Source organism: Astyanax mexicanus, chromosome 7, assembly GCF_023375975.1.
Source record: "Astyanax mexicanus isolate ESR-SI-001 chromosome 7, AstMex3_surface, whole genome shotgun sequence".
NCBI lineage: Eukaryota > Metazoa > Chordata > Actinopteri > Characiformes > Acestrorhamphidae > Astyanax > Astyanax mexicanus.
The window spans coordinates 16603528-16624751 of NC_064414.1; the positions used below are offsets into that span (position 1 = coordinate 16603528).

At 38.9% G+C, this 21224-nt stretch overlaps 2 protein-coding genes across 2 annotated transcripts; one reads left to right on the forward strand and one right to left on the reverse strand.

Annotated features, from left to right (window-relative positions):
• Window positions 1-3577: 3577 nt before the first annotated feature.
• LOC103035936 (p53 apoptosis effector related to pmp22) lies at window positions 3578-10446 on the reverse strand. Its single transcript, XM_007247334.4, has 3 exons — window positions 10097-10446; window positions 6620-6760; window positions 3578-4988 (listed from the first exon to the last, which is right to left on the reverse strand). Exons 1-3 carry the CDS (start codon window positions 10299-10301, stop codon window positions 4777-4779), a joined length of 558 nt encoding a protein of 185 aa, XP_007247396.3. The 5' UTR covers window positions 10302-10446; the 3' UTR covers window positions 3578-4776.
• A 4431-nt stretch (window positions 10447-14877) lies between these two features.
• psmb1 (proteasome 20S subunit beta 1) lies at window positions 14878-19268 on the forward strand. Its single transcript, XM_007247335.4, has 6 exons — window positions 14878-15048; window positions 16180-16287; window positions 16376-16457; window positions 16894-17023; window positions 17125-17231; window positions 18948-19268. Exons 1-6 carry the CDS (start codon window positions 14939-14941, stop codon window positions 19131-19133), a joined length of 723 nt encoding a protein of 240 aa, XP_007247397.3. The 5' UTR covers window positions 14878-14938; the 3' UTR covers window positions 19134-19268.
• The last annotated feature ends 1956 nt before the right edge of the window (window positions 19269-21224 follow it).

Consider the following 21224-nt stretch of genomic DNA (forward strand, 5'->3'; position numbering starts at 1 on the left):
GGCTTTTTCTATTGATTCTCCATATTTGCAATGACATCATGTCCAGACGGCTGTAATGACATCATACTCAGTGACAGGTTTAAGGGTCCTCATGCTTTAAAAAAGGAGATGCTGCCATCTTGTGGCAATATATGTTCTGACATCAACATCCAGTTAAATGAAAGATACAGAAAATAGTTGAGTGGCCAAATCATAGCGTGGGCCTGTAAAACCACATCTGCTTCCTCTGATAAAGGAGAGTTAGAAAGGAGAGAAAAGGGGGTTTAGACAGGAAGCTAGAGGGTTGCAAAGGCTCATCTTCAACATGAGGGATTATTTAAGAAATACTTTATGCATTTTAGTTATTAATTCATAAAGCTATGTCTTAGAATTCCTTATTCAAACTGTCACTTTAGGATGATTCCGCCCTTTAAGAAAGTAAGCTTTGGAATCAGTGACATCACAACCTTCACATATTTTTATTTTCAAAGGACTGAGGGCACTTACTGCTGCATGTTCAACAATCACACATGTAAATATTGTATTTATTGTCCATGTCTGATCTAGCTTAATAGTGTTTCTTTCTATTGTACAAGCCAGTATCAGAAAATAAAGTTACATTTTATTAATAATATTAATTTCACTTAATATTTCTCATTCTGTGTCCATACTGAGCTCAATCTGTGCACTCTGTCACGGCAAAATATCACAGTACTTCAGTTTAGTTAATCAAAATGTTAAGATCATCATGAACAATTCAATACTTCTGCATATCTACTGAAACTGCCCATCATGTTGCATAGCTTGCCATTACAAGGTGGATGCATGCATGACAGGAAATAAAAAGTGATGAAGCTGGGAAGATATTATTATTGCGTAGTCGGAAGTCTAAAAAATATGATGTGTCCAAAAATTAAAAAAATTTTTTTGAGGGTTGAGTTTCCTTTCATTTATTACAGTTTTTCTCGGTTGCTTTGGAGAATATCTCAAATCAGAATTGATTTTCTCAAAACTATCAGTTCAACTTGTACCTCATTTATTCACTTGTGCACATCACAGAAGCTATTTCTGATAACATACAACTGTCTGCTGTTCCTCACATTATCATCCTTTCTGTCCTGTAGGTCACAGCGTATTATACTTTATTCTGCTGAACTTTCACACCCACCACAGCATGCAGCCATTAGTTCACTGTATAGGTTGTTACATTCAGATAAAGTCATCCATGTATCAGAATCTGTACAGCAGATATTTTGTACATTTCTTTTAGAACTTTTACTAATGAAGGAAAGGGTGTGGAAATGTTTCAGATAAAATAAGAACTACAGATTAGGAGGATGTTATCAATTATAGCCTTACACTGGCAGAGGCTGATCAAAGGATGCAGAAGAATTCTGGGAAGTCAGTTATTCAAATGTTTTATAGAGAGAACAGGTGTTTCATCTAACAATGTCCTCTGTAGAGATAGATAGTTTAGACAATGTGAATAATTAGCTGATTTTTTAAGGAAAAAAACATTTTAAACGTCCCTTTTATCTGAAATCTCAGTGTACTAAATTATTTTATTGGGAAACTTTACAAACGGTTTAGACAGAAACATATTCCATTACGCCAATGTCATAAAACCTGTAAAACCAACTTCATAGCTCCATCCTTTTTCACAAGGATATTTAGATTTAGGCGCGATCATACTGGTGGATCAAACAAAACAGAACCACAGCGGATGAAAAGTGAAGCCACTACTCTGAAACACTCTTACCCCCTCTGGTGGCTCCAGTACAACTTTTAACTCCGCCTAATTCTATTCATTTGAATGGGAGAATGGGAATAGAAGTCGGGTTCTGGACATTCTGTTTTTCTTTGGAGTCAAGTTATTTCGTGGTATTTAATGGGGCGTGGTGATGTGGTGATTGGCACGCGTCCTCTGTAGGAGTGGAGGGGGTCTCAGACATGTGGGTGGGGTTTCAGCAGTTCCACACAGCCCCGTCTCTCACCTCTATTGCTTTTGTTCTGGCTCCACTTTGCCTTTACCGCGCAAGCGCACGCAAGATGGCAGCTTCCATTTCGGCTATATTTTGACTTCAAAACGCCGTAATGAGAGTGAATGGGGACGTTCTGTCCAAACATATATACAGTCTATGATCCTGAACAGGTCAGTGATTGTAACCAGTCTGACCAGCTGGCCATGGTGTTTTGAGCAGGGCAGTTTTGATCCTGCTGGATGGAGAATCATCTTGTGTTGGGGAGCTGTAGAGAACTGCATGTGTTCCTGCGCTGCCTGTCACACAGGTTTACAATTAGCAAGCAGAGCTTTAGCTTGAAAGGGCTCAGGTGAGCTCCTCTGTTCTGGAGCAATGGATGCTAATGTTGGAAACAGAGGCAGCTTCAGAGGACTGAGCTTAGATTTCCAAATTTCCACTAAGACTGGGTGCAGTAGTGCTTGCCCGACAGTGCTACCTTGAGGATCCCTGTGTGTTTTGGTAAGCCAGGGCGATATGGGTTAGTCGTTTGTCCCTTATTTTAACATGGTAAAGCCGATAATACTCACCTCTGAACGACGAAAGAGCTAGCAGTTAGCGGCTAATGCTGCTCTAGCAGTGTTAGCTGTGGTTAGCAGCAGGCTACATGCCAGTAACACTCACTTCTAAACTGTGATAGAACTAGCGCTTAGCATGGTTAAGCTTTCATTGTTTTTGTGGGAAAAAGAAAATGTTTGTTGCAGTGGATTTGTGTATTAAAACAATATGAAAAACTATTTTACAATACAATGTATGTATTGTCTGTAGTAGTGATGGGCGGTATACCGGTTTATACAGTTAGCCTTTGGGTAGTTTTGAACCCGTACGCATTTTTCACATAACTAATAATAAAAATACAGTGATATACTGTGAAACCATCAGAATTTTGAAAAATACTGTGATATGCATTTTTGGTCATACCGCCCAGCACTAGTCTGTAGTAACTGTATCACTGATCAAAAAAGGTCAAAAAGGAATGAAGAAGTGTTTTTCATTCATTATAGTGTTTTACACTCATCACATCAGTGTTGAGCCGGTTTTTATACATGTATATTCATATGATGGTTTGTGTGTGAGGAGATAACATTTTGAATATTAAGTTTCATTTTGCAGGAGAATTTGTGTTTTTTTAATTGTGCGTAAAGTTCCGAGAGTATGAGGGTATAAGAGTAAAGCCATTGTAAGTTTGCCACTATGAGTAAAGGGAAGGTGGAATATAAATAAAGGGAGGGTAGAACAGGAGGAGAAATAAAAATAAAATTAGTGTCTCTTTTCACAATTTTCCTGAAATCTTCACTCACTTTACAAACAGATTAAATAAAGTTAAATAAAGATTAAACAAAGGCTCTGACAGTTTCAACGATGTTTAAATTATTTCCCAATGTAGTAAGCTGATATTTTGCTTGTATAAAAAATAGCTTCTTTGAAGGGTTTTTTTCTGTCGAGGATTTCAACAAACTCACCTACCGAAACTTTTACATATATCTCATTAAATTTACAACAAACTTATATTGTTCTAATTTGGGACATTTACCCATGAAACACAAGAAAATATGTGAATAAAAAGCCATCAAAATCAATTATTTTTTAAACAGTCTTTCCCTTTATTTTGTTGTTTAAAGTGAACTATTCAGCATCATTAAAAGATCAACAATAAAAAATTTTTTTTTAGTAATTTATATAAAGAAGAACAGTCAGGTACAAAAATGGGAAACCCTAAAACCTCCAAATTTCTCTTTATCACACAGAATCTTTCTATACACTTTATATCATTGCTGTCACACAAAATGTCATATCTGTAAAATGGCAACTTCAAAGAAAGAGGAAAGTGTAAAGATTTTATTTCAAGTCACTGCAATTCTATTGGTCCATTTATGACACTGTGGCACAATGTAAAGAACTGCCCAATTTAAACTGTTAAAAAAATGAAAACAGCAAAACCATATACAGGTTTTCTAATAATGTATAAAAAAAAAAAAAAAAGCAGAAAAACACATTCATCAGTTCAATCACAACAGTCTGCGCCAAACACACAATCTATACAGCATTTGAAGACAAAAATAGCACTTTGGTGATGTATTTTAAGTGGAGGAATCGCCATCCGTGTTCATGACCTTGGATGAGTTGAGGCCAGTATTAGAATCTTAACAGTGTGCAGAGATACAGTAGACAGGTTTCTAAAAATATACATGCATCTTTGGACACAAGGCACCAGCGGTGTTAATGTTATAGTTAGCAGGCCAATATTAATATGATATTAACCATAAAGAAAGGCGTATACCAATATTTTCGAACAAAGTGATGAAGTAGTGTTATGTTATTTAGTTATAAAATTATTACGTCTGGAATCACTGTCAGTTACTGAGGTGACTACACCTACAGAGTTTAAACCAGTCTTTTTTATTTGCACCACATTTATGGCTGCTTAGGACTGAAACGGCAGCAGGTTTAGCTATTTTTAGACATTTTCTCCCATAGAAAAAAAACACACAAAGAGCATCCAGTGCCAAAGTTAATCTATTAAACCCCCAAGCAGGAACTGCTGCCAATAAAGCACAGGCTGGTGTTTTAATATAGTAACAATATATATATCTTTAAACGTAGGTCTTAAAAAGTCTATAATACTGTACACATTTAATGCTCGATGTGGATCACCAGCCACCTGCTGTGACAATTTCCTGACTGGAGCTTTAAATAATGTTATATATTCAAGAGTATAAAGCCTTGGAAGATGTTTTTGGGAAGGCAACACTCAAACGGTCTGATCTGGGTGAGATGTTTAGGATGAAGTGTAGATGTATTTGGTCTTTTCCAGGCCAGTGAGGTGGTCTTCATAGCGGGGGAGGCAGCAGAAGAGGATCCCACAGCCCATCATGAGGATGGTGGCTCCCCACCCGAAGCCGTATGCCCAGGTATAGTCATAGTGGCCTTCAAAGATGGTCTCATTGAACTTCACTGGATAGATAATGAGTGCGATGATCTGGAGGATTACTGAAATGACAAAGGCCATATGGTTAGTTAGTCAGGTAAAATTAACTGTACATGGTAATCGACTACACGCTAAAGATACAGCAGATAGAAATCAGGTTGAAAAACTCTAGATTAAACCTTCAATAACGCTACAAAAAGCATAGACTGCTTAGCAAAGTCTATCCCTAAACTGTATCCTTTTTAGGGTTTGTTTAGCTGTTTAATTAACTATTTTGTAACAAGGGAATTCTAAATAAAATGAAGCAGATGTTTCTGCAGTACATTGTATCATCTTCGCATAAATTCAAGCCTCCTTTATTTCTCCATATGGAAGTAAACTGCAGTTTGTAACACAGTCTAAAAGAAAGTACATTACAAACTCCCAAACAGAACTGTCCTATAGAATAAAGCTTTGAATGGAAACAATTATTTTCACAAAAATGAGTATAAGCTTCTAACTAGATAAATTCCATTACTGAGCATTAAAAAGTATAATAAACATTTCAAATAACTAAACTGTTTACATCCTGATACAAGTAAATCTATTGCTCTGACAAATCAAGAAAAAGAAATCGAAAATCACATAACACAATAAACACAATGGTGTCTTAAGAGCTAGCTTGTTTATGGTGGAATCATCCTGAATTATATAGCCCATATAGTCAAACATGTTTCTATATAGAATCAAACATGACTTCGCTATTGTTACAGAGCCCATTTTCAGTAATATATAGAACTGTTTTTACGTGCACTTTCACTCGCGCTTCGTTTAGAAAAGTCCTATGCTGCTTGCTAAAAACAGCCTTACATCCGTCAGTGCAGGGGTTGGCTGTCACAGGGCTGGAAGTCTGGTGAGTAAGTGAGAGTGAGAGCCTCGCCCTGCTGGGTGTGTAGCTAAAATTCTTTCACAGATGTGTGGCCAAACAAAAGATTAGACACAGAGTGCTGTCTCTTCCTGAACTCCCGCTTGCTCCACAACACATCTCAAAGGAGCCAAAAAAGCTAAAAACGGCGTTAGGAAGCTGCTACCTTAAATGTGGCAACATGAGAAGAGACACAGCTACAGTCGGAGGAACGCCACCGGGGCAGGTGGTGTCTTATTTTACCAGGCCCGACTCTCACGCCTGGGTGCAGGCCTGGGTGTGTGTGTGTGTGTGAATGTGTGTGTTGGTGGGGGTGGGGAGGCGCTTTCTCTCTCTGTGTTCTCAAATGACTCACAATCCACTCCCAGGTCTCCTGGCAACAGTACAACAAAAGCTCAGGGCGGAGCTTGAAGGTGCACAAATCACTCAGAATGCGCTTCAGGCTGGTTGGAGGAGTTCAGGCTTGCTCTGACTAATGCTAACACTATCACTTTCTCTCACTGTCTTTCACTTGTGCTGAGATTCTGATAGTTTGGAAAATCTTACGTAGTTTAATTAAATTACACAGAACCGTCTGACACAACTCTGACCCCAAACTGATCAGCGAACAGGAGCAAGACTATTTAAGACTACACTTACAGCAGGAATGACAATGTAAACATAGTTTATACAATAGTAACTAATGTTCAAGGGTCGAGATCCTTTTAAACCGTACAGTGATAAGGAGGTTGCCAGCTATACAAAGTAGGCCCAAATCCAATTTGAAAATTTTAAATCATAGGCTCTTACCGGCAATGATGAGGAGGACTCCGATAACTGGCAGAACGGGAATGTTGAGGGTACAGCAGAGTGCGACACAGGAGACGATGAAGGCTATGATGAGGATGATTAGGCCAATGATCATTAGCGCAGCTACAGCCTGGGCCCATGCTGGGGAAGAGAAAATGTAATCTTTTAAATGTAAAATCAACAATTACAGTGGAGCTAGTGAAGTGCCTCTTTATTTCTCTTGCCTTAAATGAAGTGTCTATACTGTATACAAAACATTTTCCATGTATCAGGTAATGGTGTTTGTGTCACACATTTTCACATCATTTTCTATTTTTTAAAAGAAACTGTGTTAACTGCAATTTATGTTACTGGTTTCAGATTATTCTTTCAACACAAGTAATTCAGTAATTCAGACTCCAGCCAATACAGGTTATGACAGGTATGAACCAGCATTTAAATCAAACAGGTTTATAATATATTGTTTTTTTTTAGTTTTATAAGTATCACCTACCCTTAACCCTTAAGTTCATTTAAAATCATGATTAATCAAAAAACAAGGAGTGACTTGTTCTGGCAGGACAGTGTGAAACTGGTTCTGCGTTGTGACGGTTAGCTGGCTGTATGTCAGACTGCAGCCTGTGACTCAGGATGACGGCACATGAGAAACAGAAGGGAAGTTGAATGTCTGAGAACATCAGATCCACCCTATAATTGTCGACTTTCACCCTGCGATCTTTTCCAAGGAAAAGACAAGGCAAACACAAACAGGGGCCTGGCTGATAATACTGGTTGAACATTACTTAAAGCTGAAACAGAATCAGCTTCACACAGCTCTGTGGAGAATGTGCACTGGATCTAAGTTTTCTCAGAACAGGGAGATACCTGGCGGGCCAGTAGGGCGTGCTTAGGCTGGGCTGTGTATCACCACACCCTGTGAAATAAATGCGGGAGGCAAAGGGTGTGGCTGATGTGGCCCCTCCACAATGCATTATAAACTTGTTGACTCAATACAGATTCCATATACACTCTAAGCTGTGTTTTGAGGGTGTGTTTTTAATGGGAAACTGATAAAATGCTTAACTATGCCTGGGGCAAATTGCATGGCGTGCGCACACTCTTCTGTTTACGACATAACTAACAGGCCTAGCTACCGGTTAAACAAGTTACCTTCCATATAGACAGGCCAATATGGGTTTGTTTTCCTGAGTAAACTGAGGGAGGGTTTTTTTTCTGTATGTGTGACAAATTATCAAGTTAAAATGTCTAAGTATGTAATTCAATAATCATTGGACTAGAAAAATGCTTTTTTGTCACTACACAAAATACAGGTTCCGTGGCTTACTTTAGCACTGTAAATATTTAATAATTTATTTTACTCTTCACAGTCACAAAGGAGCTGTACTTGTGGCCTTTAATAGACTATAAATAGGGCTGAACAATGATTTAATATTGATAAATTATGCCAAAGAAAATGTTTCAGTAATGGCATTGATTTTAAAATCAATCAATATTTGCAATATACAGTACCAGTCAAAAGTTTATTCCCAACTATAAAGACTGGAGATGTCTGTAATTTTCATTGTACATTCACTTCAACTGTAAGAGACAGAATCTACTAAAATAGCCCATTGAAAATCCCTTTGTACAATTTTTAAATAATTTATTTGCATTTTATTGCATTAAATAAGTATTTAATCAGCTACCAAACAGCAAGAATTCTGGCTCTCATTGACTGTTTTTGCAATTAATAAAAAATGGAAGAAACCTACTGGAAGGCAAACAAGGTCCCCCTGCTCAGGCCAGCACATGCCCCGGCCCATTTGAAGTTCACCAATGACCATCTGGAGGATCCAGAGGAGGCATGGGAGAAGGTTATGTGGCCAAACAAGACCAAAATAGAGCTTTTTGGTATCAACTGTACTGGCCGTGTTTGGAGGAAGAAACATGAGTATAACCCCAAGAACATAATCCCACTTTTGGGGTGCTTTTGTCCAAAAGGGGACAGGACAACTGCATGGTATTTAAGTGAGGATGGATGGGGTCATGTACTGCACAGTTTTGGCCACAACCTTCTTCCCTCTGTAAGAGCACTGAAGATAGGCTGTGACTGGGTCTTACAGCATGACAATGACTTGAAACACACAGCCAGAGTAACTAAAGTGGCTCTATAATAAGCATTTTGAGGTTCTGGACTGGCCCAGCCAGTCTCCAAACCTGAAGCCAATAGAAAATCTTTGGCGGGAACTGAAATTCAGTGTTGCCCAGTGACAGCCCCGAAACCTGAAAGATATGTATGGAGGGGCGGGCCAATATCCCTGCTGCAGTGTGTGCTAATTTGGTTAAGAATTACATGAAACATCTGGGCTCTGTAATTGCAAACAAAGGTTTCTGTATCAAATATTGTTTTTCTATTGTATCAAATACATACGTCATGCAATAAAATGCTAATTAATTATTAAAAAATACAATGTGGTTTTCTGGATTTTGTTTTAAGATTCTGTCTTTGTAGGTGGGAAAACTTCCAAAATTGGCAGTGTACTTATTTTCCCCACTGTACATAGTAAATAGTAAAAAAAAAGTGTTTGTGCTCCACAATCTCCTGATCTAAACCAGATCAAGTGAGATGGTGATTTGGGATGGTGTGAAGGAAAAGCAGTCACAGTATCGTTTAGCAACTTCAGGAACTCCTTCAAGATGCTGAGAAAACTATTTAAAGTTAAAACAATCCTCAAAGTAAAATGTTGTACTGAAAGTATTTAAAGTATAATACACATTATGGTTTGATTAACACGAATGTACTGAATAATTATGTGTGATACTGTATAGCTTTAATCTATTCGATATAGAATTTACAATGTAAAACAATCATAAATAGAAAAAAAAAACATGAAGAGAAGAGGTGAGGTCCTTGTTCCGTATACTGTATTATATTTTGTATTATCGCTGACACTGATTTATTTGTCGGATGTTGGCACAGATATTAATATGAAGGTCTTACATTTAAATTAGTTTGTATATAATAACGTTTGTTAGCTTCTAAACATATTTTTTATACGTTATCAATATATATATATATATATATATATATATATATATATATATATATATATATATATATATATATATATATACATATTGATATATATCAATACCTAATAGCTACAATTAGCTAGAACTGTAATCTGATAAGTGTGAAAGGTTATAGCTATTAAAACAAAGTTGGATTATTACCAAACAAACTTTTTTCTTCTTCTCATTTTAGAGGACATTTCTGTTGATTTAGTGAGTTAAATCTGTTTTGGTGTGTTAGTGTTGTTGGTCTGAGCTGTAGTAAATGTTAAGTTAGGTGAATGTTGTTGGTCTGACTTGTTGAGTCCCCCCCTCCCCTCCACCACCAGCTCCACACCCTGTTTGATCAGTAGATCCGCTCAGTAAAGTAAAGTTACTCGGTTCTTACTGCGGTGTTTAACCCGCGGGCCGGGCCCAGGTACTCACAGTTCTCCATCAGGGACCAGCAGGTCCAGTTGTCGTTGCGGCCGCGGCACTGCTCCCACATGCTGGCGTAATGGGACTTGGCGTTCTCGTCCTCCACCCAGCCGGACTGCGCCGCGATGGCGATGATGTCGAAGATCAGCGCGAACAGCAGCAGCAGCGGGAGGATCCACCGGCAGCGCGGGTACGCGATCCCACAGCGGAACATACCGACACCCGGAGAGAGGGAGCAGGACCGAGAGAGACAGAGAGAGAGTGCAGGAGTGAGTCTGTGTGAGTGAGGGAGTAGTGTGTGCTCAGCGCCCGGAGTCCAGAGTCCTTTCTGTGGCTCTCAGAATCCGGCCGACCCTAAACTACAGAACCGAGCAGCTCCTCCCACCTGAAACCTGAGCAGGGCTCGGCTCTGCCGGGCAGGAGCCGGGGAGGGCGGGGGCCGTGTGGGAGGGGCGCTGAAAGGGAGGGGCGCGTTTACTTTCCTGCCTTTGTTTTTGCAGTACATCTCCAAAAGTTTGTGTTCAGACTGCTAACCCAAATCAGATTCATGACAGATCCAGATTTAAGTCAAAAGAAATCAGATTTTGCATATTGATTTTTTTGTCCTGCATGTTTCTAAGAACTGACGTTAGTTGTTAAACATTCTGGTAATGTCACTGCATCGTCACTTGTGTCAATGTTTAGATTTTTAGTTTTGGGAATGTTCATTTTTTACACACATTTTTATTCTGTGTTAGCTGGGAAACCACGTTATCTGCTGTGGTAGCTGTGTGGGGTGCTGTGGTATCTGCATGGGTTACTGTGGCATCTGCATGAGACGCTGTCATCTGCGTGGGTTGTTGTGGTATCTGTAGGGGTTGCTGTGGTGTCTGCATAGGTTGATGTGGTATCTGCACGGGTTGCTGTGGTATCTGTGAGTTGCTGTGGTATCTTTATGTTTTGCTGTGATTCATGATTTTGTTCATGATTTTGTTTATAAATCATTGGTTGTTCATATAGTTTAGTTAAACATATCATATTGCAGACAAACACAGTGATATTTGAGAAGTGAAATGAAGTTCATAGGATTTACAGAAGGGTGCAATAATTCTTTAAACAAAATTAGGCAGGTGCTTAAATTTGGGCACCCCAGGTCTGTACTGGTTGCTGTGGTAGCTGTGTAGGTTGTTGTGGTATCTGTGTGGGTTGCTGTGGTATATGTGTGGATTGCTGTGGTATCTCTGTCGGTTGCTGTGGTATGGAGGTCGGTGCTCTCTACCTCTGGTTGAGTAGCTCTAGCACAGCATATGATGTCCTTTGATTTTAATTTAATGGTGTAGCTGGTCTGTCCGTATATCCAGGTTGGTTGTTCAAAATGATAAGAGCTCATACCAATACTCTAATTAAACATCCTAAAAGCACTCGGCTGCACTGTGCTACATTTTTTTGTGGAATTTTGGTCATGTAGAAATGTATCAAAAACATCAGAAAAAATAGGGGCTAAATATGTCAAGAATAAAAATATTGTATATAGTGTATATTTTATTCAAAAACTTTTTAGGATACTCTGGATAAGGATTATATTAGTAAACACAGCCTGTGCACAGCAGGTGTTAGTAGTAAAATGGATTCAGTGAGGTTTCAGGTAATGAAGCTTCCGGCAAATGTTTGGGCTGAAAAGCTCCATTTGACAACTGAACAAAAAGCTAAAAACACATCTCTAATTTGAAAGAAAATGGTTAAAGAAATTTAAGAGGTAGGATTACTGATGAAGGAGTACTTATACTTATACTTAGCCAATATTACACTTTATAGCACAAACCTCGAGTGTATTATTGGGATTATACCGCTGTTCCATTATTGCTGTTTATTGAAAGATTTTAAATTAAAGAGGATGAGAAAATACAATCTGTTTGGTTATAAACACTCCGTGAGTTAAAATGGTTCCATTTCTGCTCTGTTTGTATCGGTGCTGTATCGTTGCTAGGTTACCTGTATGTGGTGGAGTAATACATGGCGAACTTCGGTTACAGTGCATTACCGGCTGATAACGGCACTCATAGAACACTTCTTAGCCAATCACATTGTAGGGTCAGAATTAACTGTGGTATAACCAGAGTTTAAAACTGTGACCGAAATGACTCCCTATTAATTATTTAGGGCATTATTGAGTGTGTCAGAATCATGAGAGCGAAATAGATTGGGTTTTAGGGCACAATAAACCCCCATAATGCATCAGGATTTAAAGTAAACATTGCTGCTTACAAATCAAGCTGAATGTGTCCCAGAATGCATTGCGATTCTCACTGCAAAGCAACAGACAGCCGAACAAACTGAGTGGACAGCGAGCCACCAGGGTTGCCAAATTGTTACAGTGGGATTCAGATAAAAGTCAATGGGTAAAATGTGTTTAAAATCTGCATAAATGCAAAGAAAAACAGCCAGACAGCTGATGTTCAGCATATTTACAGTATCACAGGGTTTATTCCAACATGACCTTAAATAAAATACCTTAAATATCTTAAATATCATTAATTACAATAAAATGTTATTTAAATTATTTGTATTATGTGTTTGTGCATTGTATGATAGGACACATGAATGAAAGAAAAGTAAATACAGTACATACAAATAAACTCGCAAAAAATGACTTCATGACTTACATGAAAACATAATAATCAACACAAACACAGCGTATTTGAATCTCCATCACTGATTATTTAAATTTCCAAAGTCATAACACTTGGTAGTTTCAGATGTTTCTCCATTTCAGACAAACCAAGTCTCCCTGAAGCTGCGGGAGTCTCCCGCATTTAGGTAGTGGCTCCCTGATGCCCAGGGGCGTAGCAGCAAATTCTGGGCCCTGTACACCCTCTATGTTAATGGGCCCCTATCCATGCCAGTAAACAAAGGAAAGTGAGCGAAAAAAAAATCAGGATTTTCATGGGCCCCTCTCCCTACTCGGGCCCTGGGTAGTCAGGTCCACTTTTCCCCCCACTACCACGCCCATGCTGATGCCCACGAGTCACATATAATCTCCCGCAATTCAGAACGAGTGCCCCAAACGCGCACTGCACGCAAACGCGCACACAGGCGACAGTATGGTGGCCGAGAAAGCTCAACGCAGTGCAAATTGAAAAGCGCTGCAAAAGCACAAAACACATCCATCAAAATTACAACACAGGCGCAGCAAATAGAAAAACGCGCTGCAAATAGAAAAACACGCTGTAAATACAACCACAACACAACGGAAGTGAGTCACAACACAACGGAATTTTCCCGGGGGACCTCAAAAGATGCTGTACCAGCTGTGTACAAAGGACAATAAGTGGCAAACAAGCTTCTGAAAAGTAAGTTATGTTTATTACCTGTGATTACCATGGTTGTGTGCATATTATTAAAAGTTCTGCTTCACAAAACGCCTTGTTTGCCACTTATTGTCCTTTTTACACATAGTGAAGTCCGAGACGTTACTGAAGACGCAGCTTAGCTGGTCCAGTATCTTTTAAGGTCCCCCGGGAAATTCCGTTGTGTTGTGACTGACTTCCGTTGTGTTGTGGTTCTATTTGCAGCGCGTTTTTCTATTTGCAGCGCGTTTTTTTATTTGCAGCGCGTTTTTCTATTTGCTGCGCCTGTGTTGTAATTTTGATGGATGTGTTTTGTGCTTTTGCAGCGCTTTTCAATTTGCACTGCGTTGGGCTTTCTCGGCCACCGTCCGACAGACTTTTTTCTCTAATCGTGTGGGGGAAAGAGAGAGAGAAAACAGAGAGGGTTCTGATTGGCCTCAGTTTTTAGTGTGGGCGGGCAGTGTTTTTCCCCCCTTCCAGACGGTTCAGTTAGTGAGAGAAAGCAGATCATGGCGGAGGCAATATTAATAATTATTTTAATATGATATGGAATGTTTTGGATGTTGTGCAATTTTCTGTGATATTGTAACTGTCAATGTTTGTCAAATAAAGGCTTTTGTTTTTGTTTTTCAAAAAAAAAAAAAAAAAAAAAAAAAGGAAAGCAGAGGCAGGGCCTTCCAAAAAGAAAAACGTTAAAACTCATTTCACCTCTAAATACTCTAAATTTAATTAAAAAAAAAAAAAAGTAAAATTAATTAATATAAAAGTAAAGTTTCGTTATCTTTTGGTGTTATCTTGGGATGTCTGCCATTTAGTTTATTAATGGATTATGTTTGTAAACAGTGTAAATATAACAGAGCGATTCCTCCATTATCACTATTCACTAACTTTAATTTAGAGCTCAGTTCGTGTGTTTATGTAGTTTTAAACACAGTTCTGTTGTTTTTGGTGTCCGTGTTTCAGAATGATGAGGGCGTGTCCGAATTCACTTTAGTGAAGTACACAGTCTCTCGCTATAAAGCGCAACACTAATGAGGGAGTAGGGAACCATTTCAGTCACAGATAAACACCCAATCATCCATTACTCCGGATATCGATGGGGATTTAACAGGGCTGAGATGGTCTGGGGGCTCGCGGCGCTGTGTCTCCCAGTTATACAGGCTCAGAGTTCAGCATCATCCACCTCCACTCACTGAGCGCCGGCTCGCGGACTCCCTCTAGCGGTCAGTGCTATAGTGGAGGAGGCGCTCCTGCAGCAGCGCCCCCTGCCGCCCGGGAGACACAGCGCCGCGAGCCCCCAGACCATCTCAGCCCTGTTAAATCCCCATCGATATCCGGAGTAATGGATGATTGGGTGTTTATCCAATAACGATGTTAATAACAGGTTAATAATAACAGGATCTTATTAAAGCTATTTCTGAAATAGAAAGAACTGATTACAAGTGCTTCGCGTCACCGGAAAAGAGCGATATCAACTTCCGTCCGCCATGTTGCAGTGATACAGCGGGTTTCGGTTCGGTTAGAGATGATTTCCGCGCAGCTCCGAGCCCCGCAGTCCGGCACCATGCAGCCCCGCAATGCCGCCACCGCCGCCGCCACCCAGCACAAGTTCTCCCCGTACGCCTTCAACGGAGGGTAAGAGGACCACAACTTTACATCCAGAATATAACTGCTATTAGAGCTGTAGTTATAGAGAGAGCCGGTTCTGGAGTTGCCGCTGAACCGATGCTGCGGGTTTAATTTACCCGGTCTCCGGCTCACAGGTCCAGTTAGACTCGGTTCTGCTTCAGTGAGCTGCTGTAAAGTCTCTTTCTCTCTCAGCCCGACTCCAGCTCTCCTCTCCTCTCCGCCTGTAGCTCACCAGGAGACTCGCCGGTTATCAATAAAGTGTTATAATATTAATAACTCAATCTGTGCTTCAGTGACTGGAGTAACATAAATGATGTTGGGTAGATATCACTGTAAGCTGGTAGATATTATAATGAGAAGTATCAACAGTGTGGATTTTTCTTGATCAATTAGCAAAAAAAAACCCTTTAAATATAGGTTATATATTTCACAAAACACTGTAATGTAAGTATTGCGCTAGTGTACATTGCGATGACTAGGCAGAAAAGAGAATATTGTTCAGCTCTAATGTAGAGTCAACTTTCAGTTCAGTTTTAATAATTACAAGAGATTAAACCCACCCTGAATACCTGTTTACTGTAACTATCGTTATTTAGTTAACTTATCTTAGTCTTATATTTTAAAACTCTCCTCACTGTGTTTATTACATTATACAGGGACACCTGCTTAATCAGTTGTTTCTACTGAATTGTTTTTACTCTCCTTTTTTTGGTTCTACTTATTGTCTCTACTGTCCAGGGAAGAGTTTTCACTAAGTTTTGGAACGTTATAGTGAGGATGAGGATGTGATTTAATTCAGTTACAAGAGCATTATTGAGGTCGGGATGTTGGATGATGATCACCAACTCATCCCATCTTTAAGTATTGGATGGAGCTCTATCATTTCAGAGAACACATATCAACCCAACCTTTATGCTATGCAGGAAAACAAGGACAGAATCGGTAATACAAATAATTGGAAAGCAGAGTAATGTACACATCATACAGCAGAACTTACAACAATATTAAACCATTAATAACATCATTCTGATATCAAACATCAGCTGTTAATTCATCTCATTTATTTAAAGCGTTGTGTAAAACCTGAGTGTGTCTGGGTTGTGTGTCTGATTTCATACTGTAAATGTTGTGTTGCAGGACTGTGCTGGCGGTTGCTGGGGAAGATTTTGCTCTTGTGGCCTCAGATACTCGTTTAAGTGAGGGCTATTCAATCCATAGCCGGGATTCCCCAAAATGCTATAAACTGTAAGTGTGCACAGCTTTTGTTTTCATCTATGTAGATCCCTGTTGTGTGAAGTAAACAAAGTTATGCTAATATGGTCTGCTTTCACAGGACGGACACGACAGTGATTGGCTGCAGTGGTTTCCATGGTGACTGTTTGACACTGACCAAAATCATTGATGCAAGACTGAAGGTACGATTACTTTCACCTCTACATCTGAGACTGGTTTGATATTCAAACCACCAATACACAAGTTTCACTTACCTTAACTATCATTCCTTAGACAAGACCCAAGACACATGAGCCCAGCATAGTGTCCTGGTATATTCTTTGTGTTTGTTGGCAGGTTGAAAAAAACACATAAAATATATGTAGAAATGCACTATTAAAAAGTAGTGTTTTTGTCAATAAACTATTTATCCAAATAGAAGATGAATAAAAAATGTCCACAGTCCCTGACCTATTATGACAAAAATTAGCATTGTAATGATTTTTATATATATATATATATATATATATATATATATATATATATATATAATTTTTTTTTTTTTTTTTTCTCTTGTGTTGAGGGGAAAAATAATGTAAATGGTGCCCAAAAAAAGAATGGTGTGGTCTCCCTCTACAGATGTACAAACATGCAAACAACAAGTCCATGACAAGTGGAGCCATTGCTGCCATGCTGTCAACGATTCTGTATGGAAGGCGATTTTTCCCATACTACGTTTACAACATCATCGGTGGACTGGATGAGGAAGGTAAGCTTCTCAAGAAGGTAAAATTTTCTCAGATCCATTTTAAACTCCTACCTATAATACTCAGTGTCTTTTTATTTAATCTTTAACTTTTCCCATTCAAGGTCGTGGTGCGGTATACAGTTTTGATCCTGTTGGATCTTATCAGAGGGATTCTTACAAAGCCGGAGGATCGGCAAGTGCAATGCTGCAGCCACTGCTTGACAACCAGGTGAATTAGCTAAAATTATTTATTTAGATACACACAACAGAAAGTCTTTAACACAGGCAATGTTATTCAGATATTCTCTTAATACATGTATCTTTTTGTTAAATTTTTAATTTGTAAACTTTAACGTGTGATTAAAACAAATTCTGCCTTTATTCATGCATAGATCCGTTAAGCTATGTTAAAGGTTTGGGGAGTAAATGTACACACATACTTTACGATCCGTCACAGTACGGGGGGGGGGGGGGGGGGGGTCACAGGCTGGTTCACACAGAATACACGATACATGTCATCTGTAGGAACATGCGAGAACCACTGAAGGTAATGTGGAACCAAGTTCACAGCCGAGTTGCACCTGAGAACTTTAGATGAACACAGTTGTTTTTAGCAACATGTAACTCGCTTAGCCTGCTGTGCTAACTGTAGTGCTTAAAGTATTGGCTAAGTTTGGCAAGTGGAAGCAACCCCTTTTTATAAAATCTACTGTGTGGGGAATGGTTTTAGAAACATTTGTTAATGCATTTTCTACACCATCCGGCACCAGACGTGCTGATAACAAGAGCTAAAAATAAAAACTGCAACCCAACTTCTAATTCCCACAGTTTGTTTTTGTATTTTCAAAACATGTGGTCTGTTTTTTAGGAGCCAACTACAAGAGTGTGTTTATGCATGTATAAAGGCAGAAATCTCTCTTTTTTTCTGTTGGAAAAATTAAGGCTTAAGCTTTATGTAAATATAGACTTTTAAACACACAAACTCCTCTTATTAGACAAATTAATTTTGTATAATAAACAATTAAAATATGTTTTTCAAACACAGTTTACATTTCACTGTTTAACATCTTAGCCAGTGATGAGCTCAGGACAAAGTTGGGAGTCTTTCTAATCCCGACCGCTCGCACTTTGAATTTTTTGATAGCTATTCCTGAAATAGCACAGGTTTTGCTCCCTTTCTTAGATGCCGTTTGTTTGTTGTTTGAATAAAACTGCAGGGAAAAAATTCTCAAGGTGCTTAGTGTTGTTAAAATTCTCATTATGAATAGTAACTCTCCACTCTGCCTTGATCTCATCACTTCCTGGGATGAAGTGAAAACTTAAGATGGAGAACTTTGCCGACGCTAAGCAAATAAACAAGCGAACAATTGAACAAGAAAACACCAGCACTATATACTATATAATGAATGCTAGAATAACAACTTAATACTAAATATAAATCACACTATGCAAAGCTACATACAGAGCTAAGACTATAGCTGGGGGCATTGGCAGATTGTAAACATACATGTTGTTCAGGATGTGGACATGCGTCCCGCCATGTTGTGCAAGTTCTCATTTAAGGTCAAAAATCTGTGTAGTAGTTATTCACTGTTGAAACTGGCTAAATAATATCTTAAAACTCATTTATTCTTTATCCTCTGTCAGGAACCTGTTTTTCTTTTTTGGCATATGTAACTACAGCCATAAATAGCCTGTTGCTTTGTCTAATAAATGCAAATATCTCCCAGCTTGTGTAAACACGCAGTCTTTAGTGTGTACTGTTTCACTGTTTAATTTGCATTATACCATTACACACACCAGTAACATTTGTAAACCTGGGAAATGATGGCTAAATTCATTTATACAGCTGTGAAATGTTAGATTAATTTTGCGTGTCTAGTAATATTTCAGTTCAGTTTAAAATTCTCAGTACTGAGACTGCAAATATCCTTGTTTTACTTAGATTGGTTTCAAGAACATGGAGAACGTGCAGCAGCTGCCCCTGACCCTGGAGAAGGCTGTGCAGCTGGTGAAGGATGTGTTCATTTCTGCTGCGGAGCGAGATGTCTATACTGGAGACGCCCTTAAAATCTGCATTGTCACCAAGGAGGGCATCCGGGAAGAGGTGCTGCCACTCAGAAAAGACTGAGCAGCTTCTTTTCCATGCCAAACCCAGTCCACCTCTGTTTCCCTCAGATTGACCTTTGCTTGTCCTTTGCTTTGAATCCTTTGCTCTGCTGTACTTTTTATATTCTCACAAGAATAAAAAAAATACTAAATAGAATGTTTTTGGGTACTGTCTTGTTCATTTAAAGGGTCGTTCAGCAGGGAATGAGAGAAGTGTGTGAAATAGCCACAGCAGTCCAATTTCAAAACACCACATAAAGTAGTCCGTTTCAGCACTGCTCACTCGCTGTTTTGTATTGGCAACCTCGGGGGATGGAGTTAGTGTTGGGGAACGAGCAGCAGGCAGACTCAAAGGCCAAACCAAACACAGAGACCGGTGATGCACTGCATAGTCCAAATAGGAAAGTACTGGCTGAAGCTCTGTTGCCAGTGCTTTAACTCAGCATTTTTCAGCATTTTAATGTCTGATGATACATCCTGAATTATCATTTACTACTGAAACTTACATGAACTTACATGTTTTCTCAGTTAAACAGTTTGATTGCATGTTTGTATGCAGGTGTCATAATGGAAATCTGGTATATGTACTAATTAAACTGGTGAGCAGGTGCTTAATGTTATTCCTCACTGTTAAAGCATGTTTTCATGAACAGTCATAAGATATGTGTCTTAGTGAGGTGTGTTTAACTAACAAGCGCATTTAATATTATATGGATAAATGGAAAATAACTAGTTGTGTTTAGTAAAAAGCAGGGACGAACGGTTTTACCAGCATAGGCTGCTGTTACCATAGAGCTCATGCCAATAAAGCATAAATGCACCTGTAGGGTATTACAGAAAACTGAAGAAATTTTAATAAACTTTAAAACTCAAACTTTACTTTAGAGTCTAATGCAGCATGTTACATCATTACATCCACGAATAGCTGATCAGTTAGGTTAGGTTGTTTTCAGTATAGATTTGAATGAGAAAACTCGAATATTGGGTTTAATACCACTGGAGTTTGACATAATAATGTCTGCTTCATTATACAGACTATTTAAAGAATATGTTTAGATGCTGAAGTAAAAGCAGCATCCGCAAAAGAACAGGATTTGGTGCAGCAAAATGAGAAAAAATTAAAAGAAGAGTGCCAGAATAATGTGCAATATGCAAGTTCCAAAAATTGTCTCAGTTTTACATGTGCCTAATGTGGGAGTAATTCTTACCCTTAGCTCTGAGCCCTTCCTGGAAGTGCATTTTGTGGAAGTTGTGGAAGGTAAAATGGAACATCCCTTCCTCTGCATATGAGTCTTAAACGCAGAATAACTGATGCTACTGTGCTGGGTTTGCTGAAGTCTAAAACCTGTCAGCTGCAGAGAACCATTTCACAAAAATCTTATCACTACAATTTAAAGATTTTTTTTTTCTTGGTAATTTGAACATTTTCTCTCATGACTCATGATATGATGTCTTAATCTGGATGAAAAAGAAGAAATAAAGTACACATATACACCTAAAGTTTTTTATTTTTTTATTGGCCAGTGTGATGAAGATCGCAGGATGACAGTGGCTCATGGATGATTACATCCAGTGTGATCTGATATGGAGTTAGAAGAGGATGTACCAAGAGCTCATGGTCCCTCTTAAGGGAAACAGGAAGAAATGAGAGAGCCTACTACATCCTTTACACCTGATGATGATGAAAATGCCAGTGATAGTGGCGAAGATAATGCTGAAAATCATATGAACTTAATACCAAGTGACTTTTGTTCATAACTACTCAGCGTTCTTTATTGTAGCCTAGCTGAGCATTGATTACAAATGATTCTAGGTCTGTAACTTATGGTAAGATGGCTGAAGCGAATAAAAACCCCATTTACAAAGCCAGATGAGCAGTGGCCTGCCTAGGCCTTGGAGAACTGGAGGAAGCTCATCTGATCCAAAAAAAAAAACAAAGGCCTAGCCTAGTACAACAACATGGATGCTCTTAATAAAAAAAAAAAGTGCTGTGGCATAAATTATAAAATCTACTTTGTTTTATGACTGTACATGTACTAGTTATGTACTAGGGCCCTGATTAAAAATTGCTTGTGACTAATACTGAAATAGCGATGACAGGCGAGGCTAATGC

Bases quoted from the DNA above. Each gene is read 5' to 3' on its own strand.
- LOC103035936 (XM_007247334.4), bottom strand. From the start codon at position 10,301: ATGTTCCGCTGTGGGATCGCGTACCCGCGCTGCCGGTGGATCCTCCCG. The intron at 6,761-10,096 runs GTGAGTACCTGG...TCTCTTCCCCAG, and splicing joins CTGGTCCCTGATGGAGAACT to CATGGGCCCAGGCTGTAGCT. The intron at 4,989-6,619 runs GTAAGAGCCTAT...TTGTCATTTCAG, and splicing joins AGTCCTCCTCATCATTGCCG to TAATCCTCCAGATCATCGCA.
- psmb1 (XM_007247335.4), top strand. From the start codon at position 14,939: ATGATTTCCGCGCAGCTCCGAGCCCCGCAGTCCGGCACCATGCAGCCC. The intron at 15,049-16,179 runs GTAAGAGGACCA...GTTGTGTTGCAG, and splicing joins CCGTACGCCTTCAACGGAGG to GACTGTGCTGGCGGTTGCTG. The intron at 17,232-18,947 runs GTGAATTAGCTA...TGTTTTACTTAG, and splicing joins AGCCACTGCTTGACAACCAG to ATTGGTTTCAAGAACATGGA.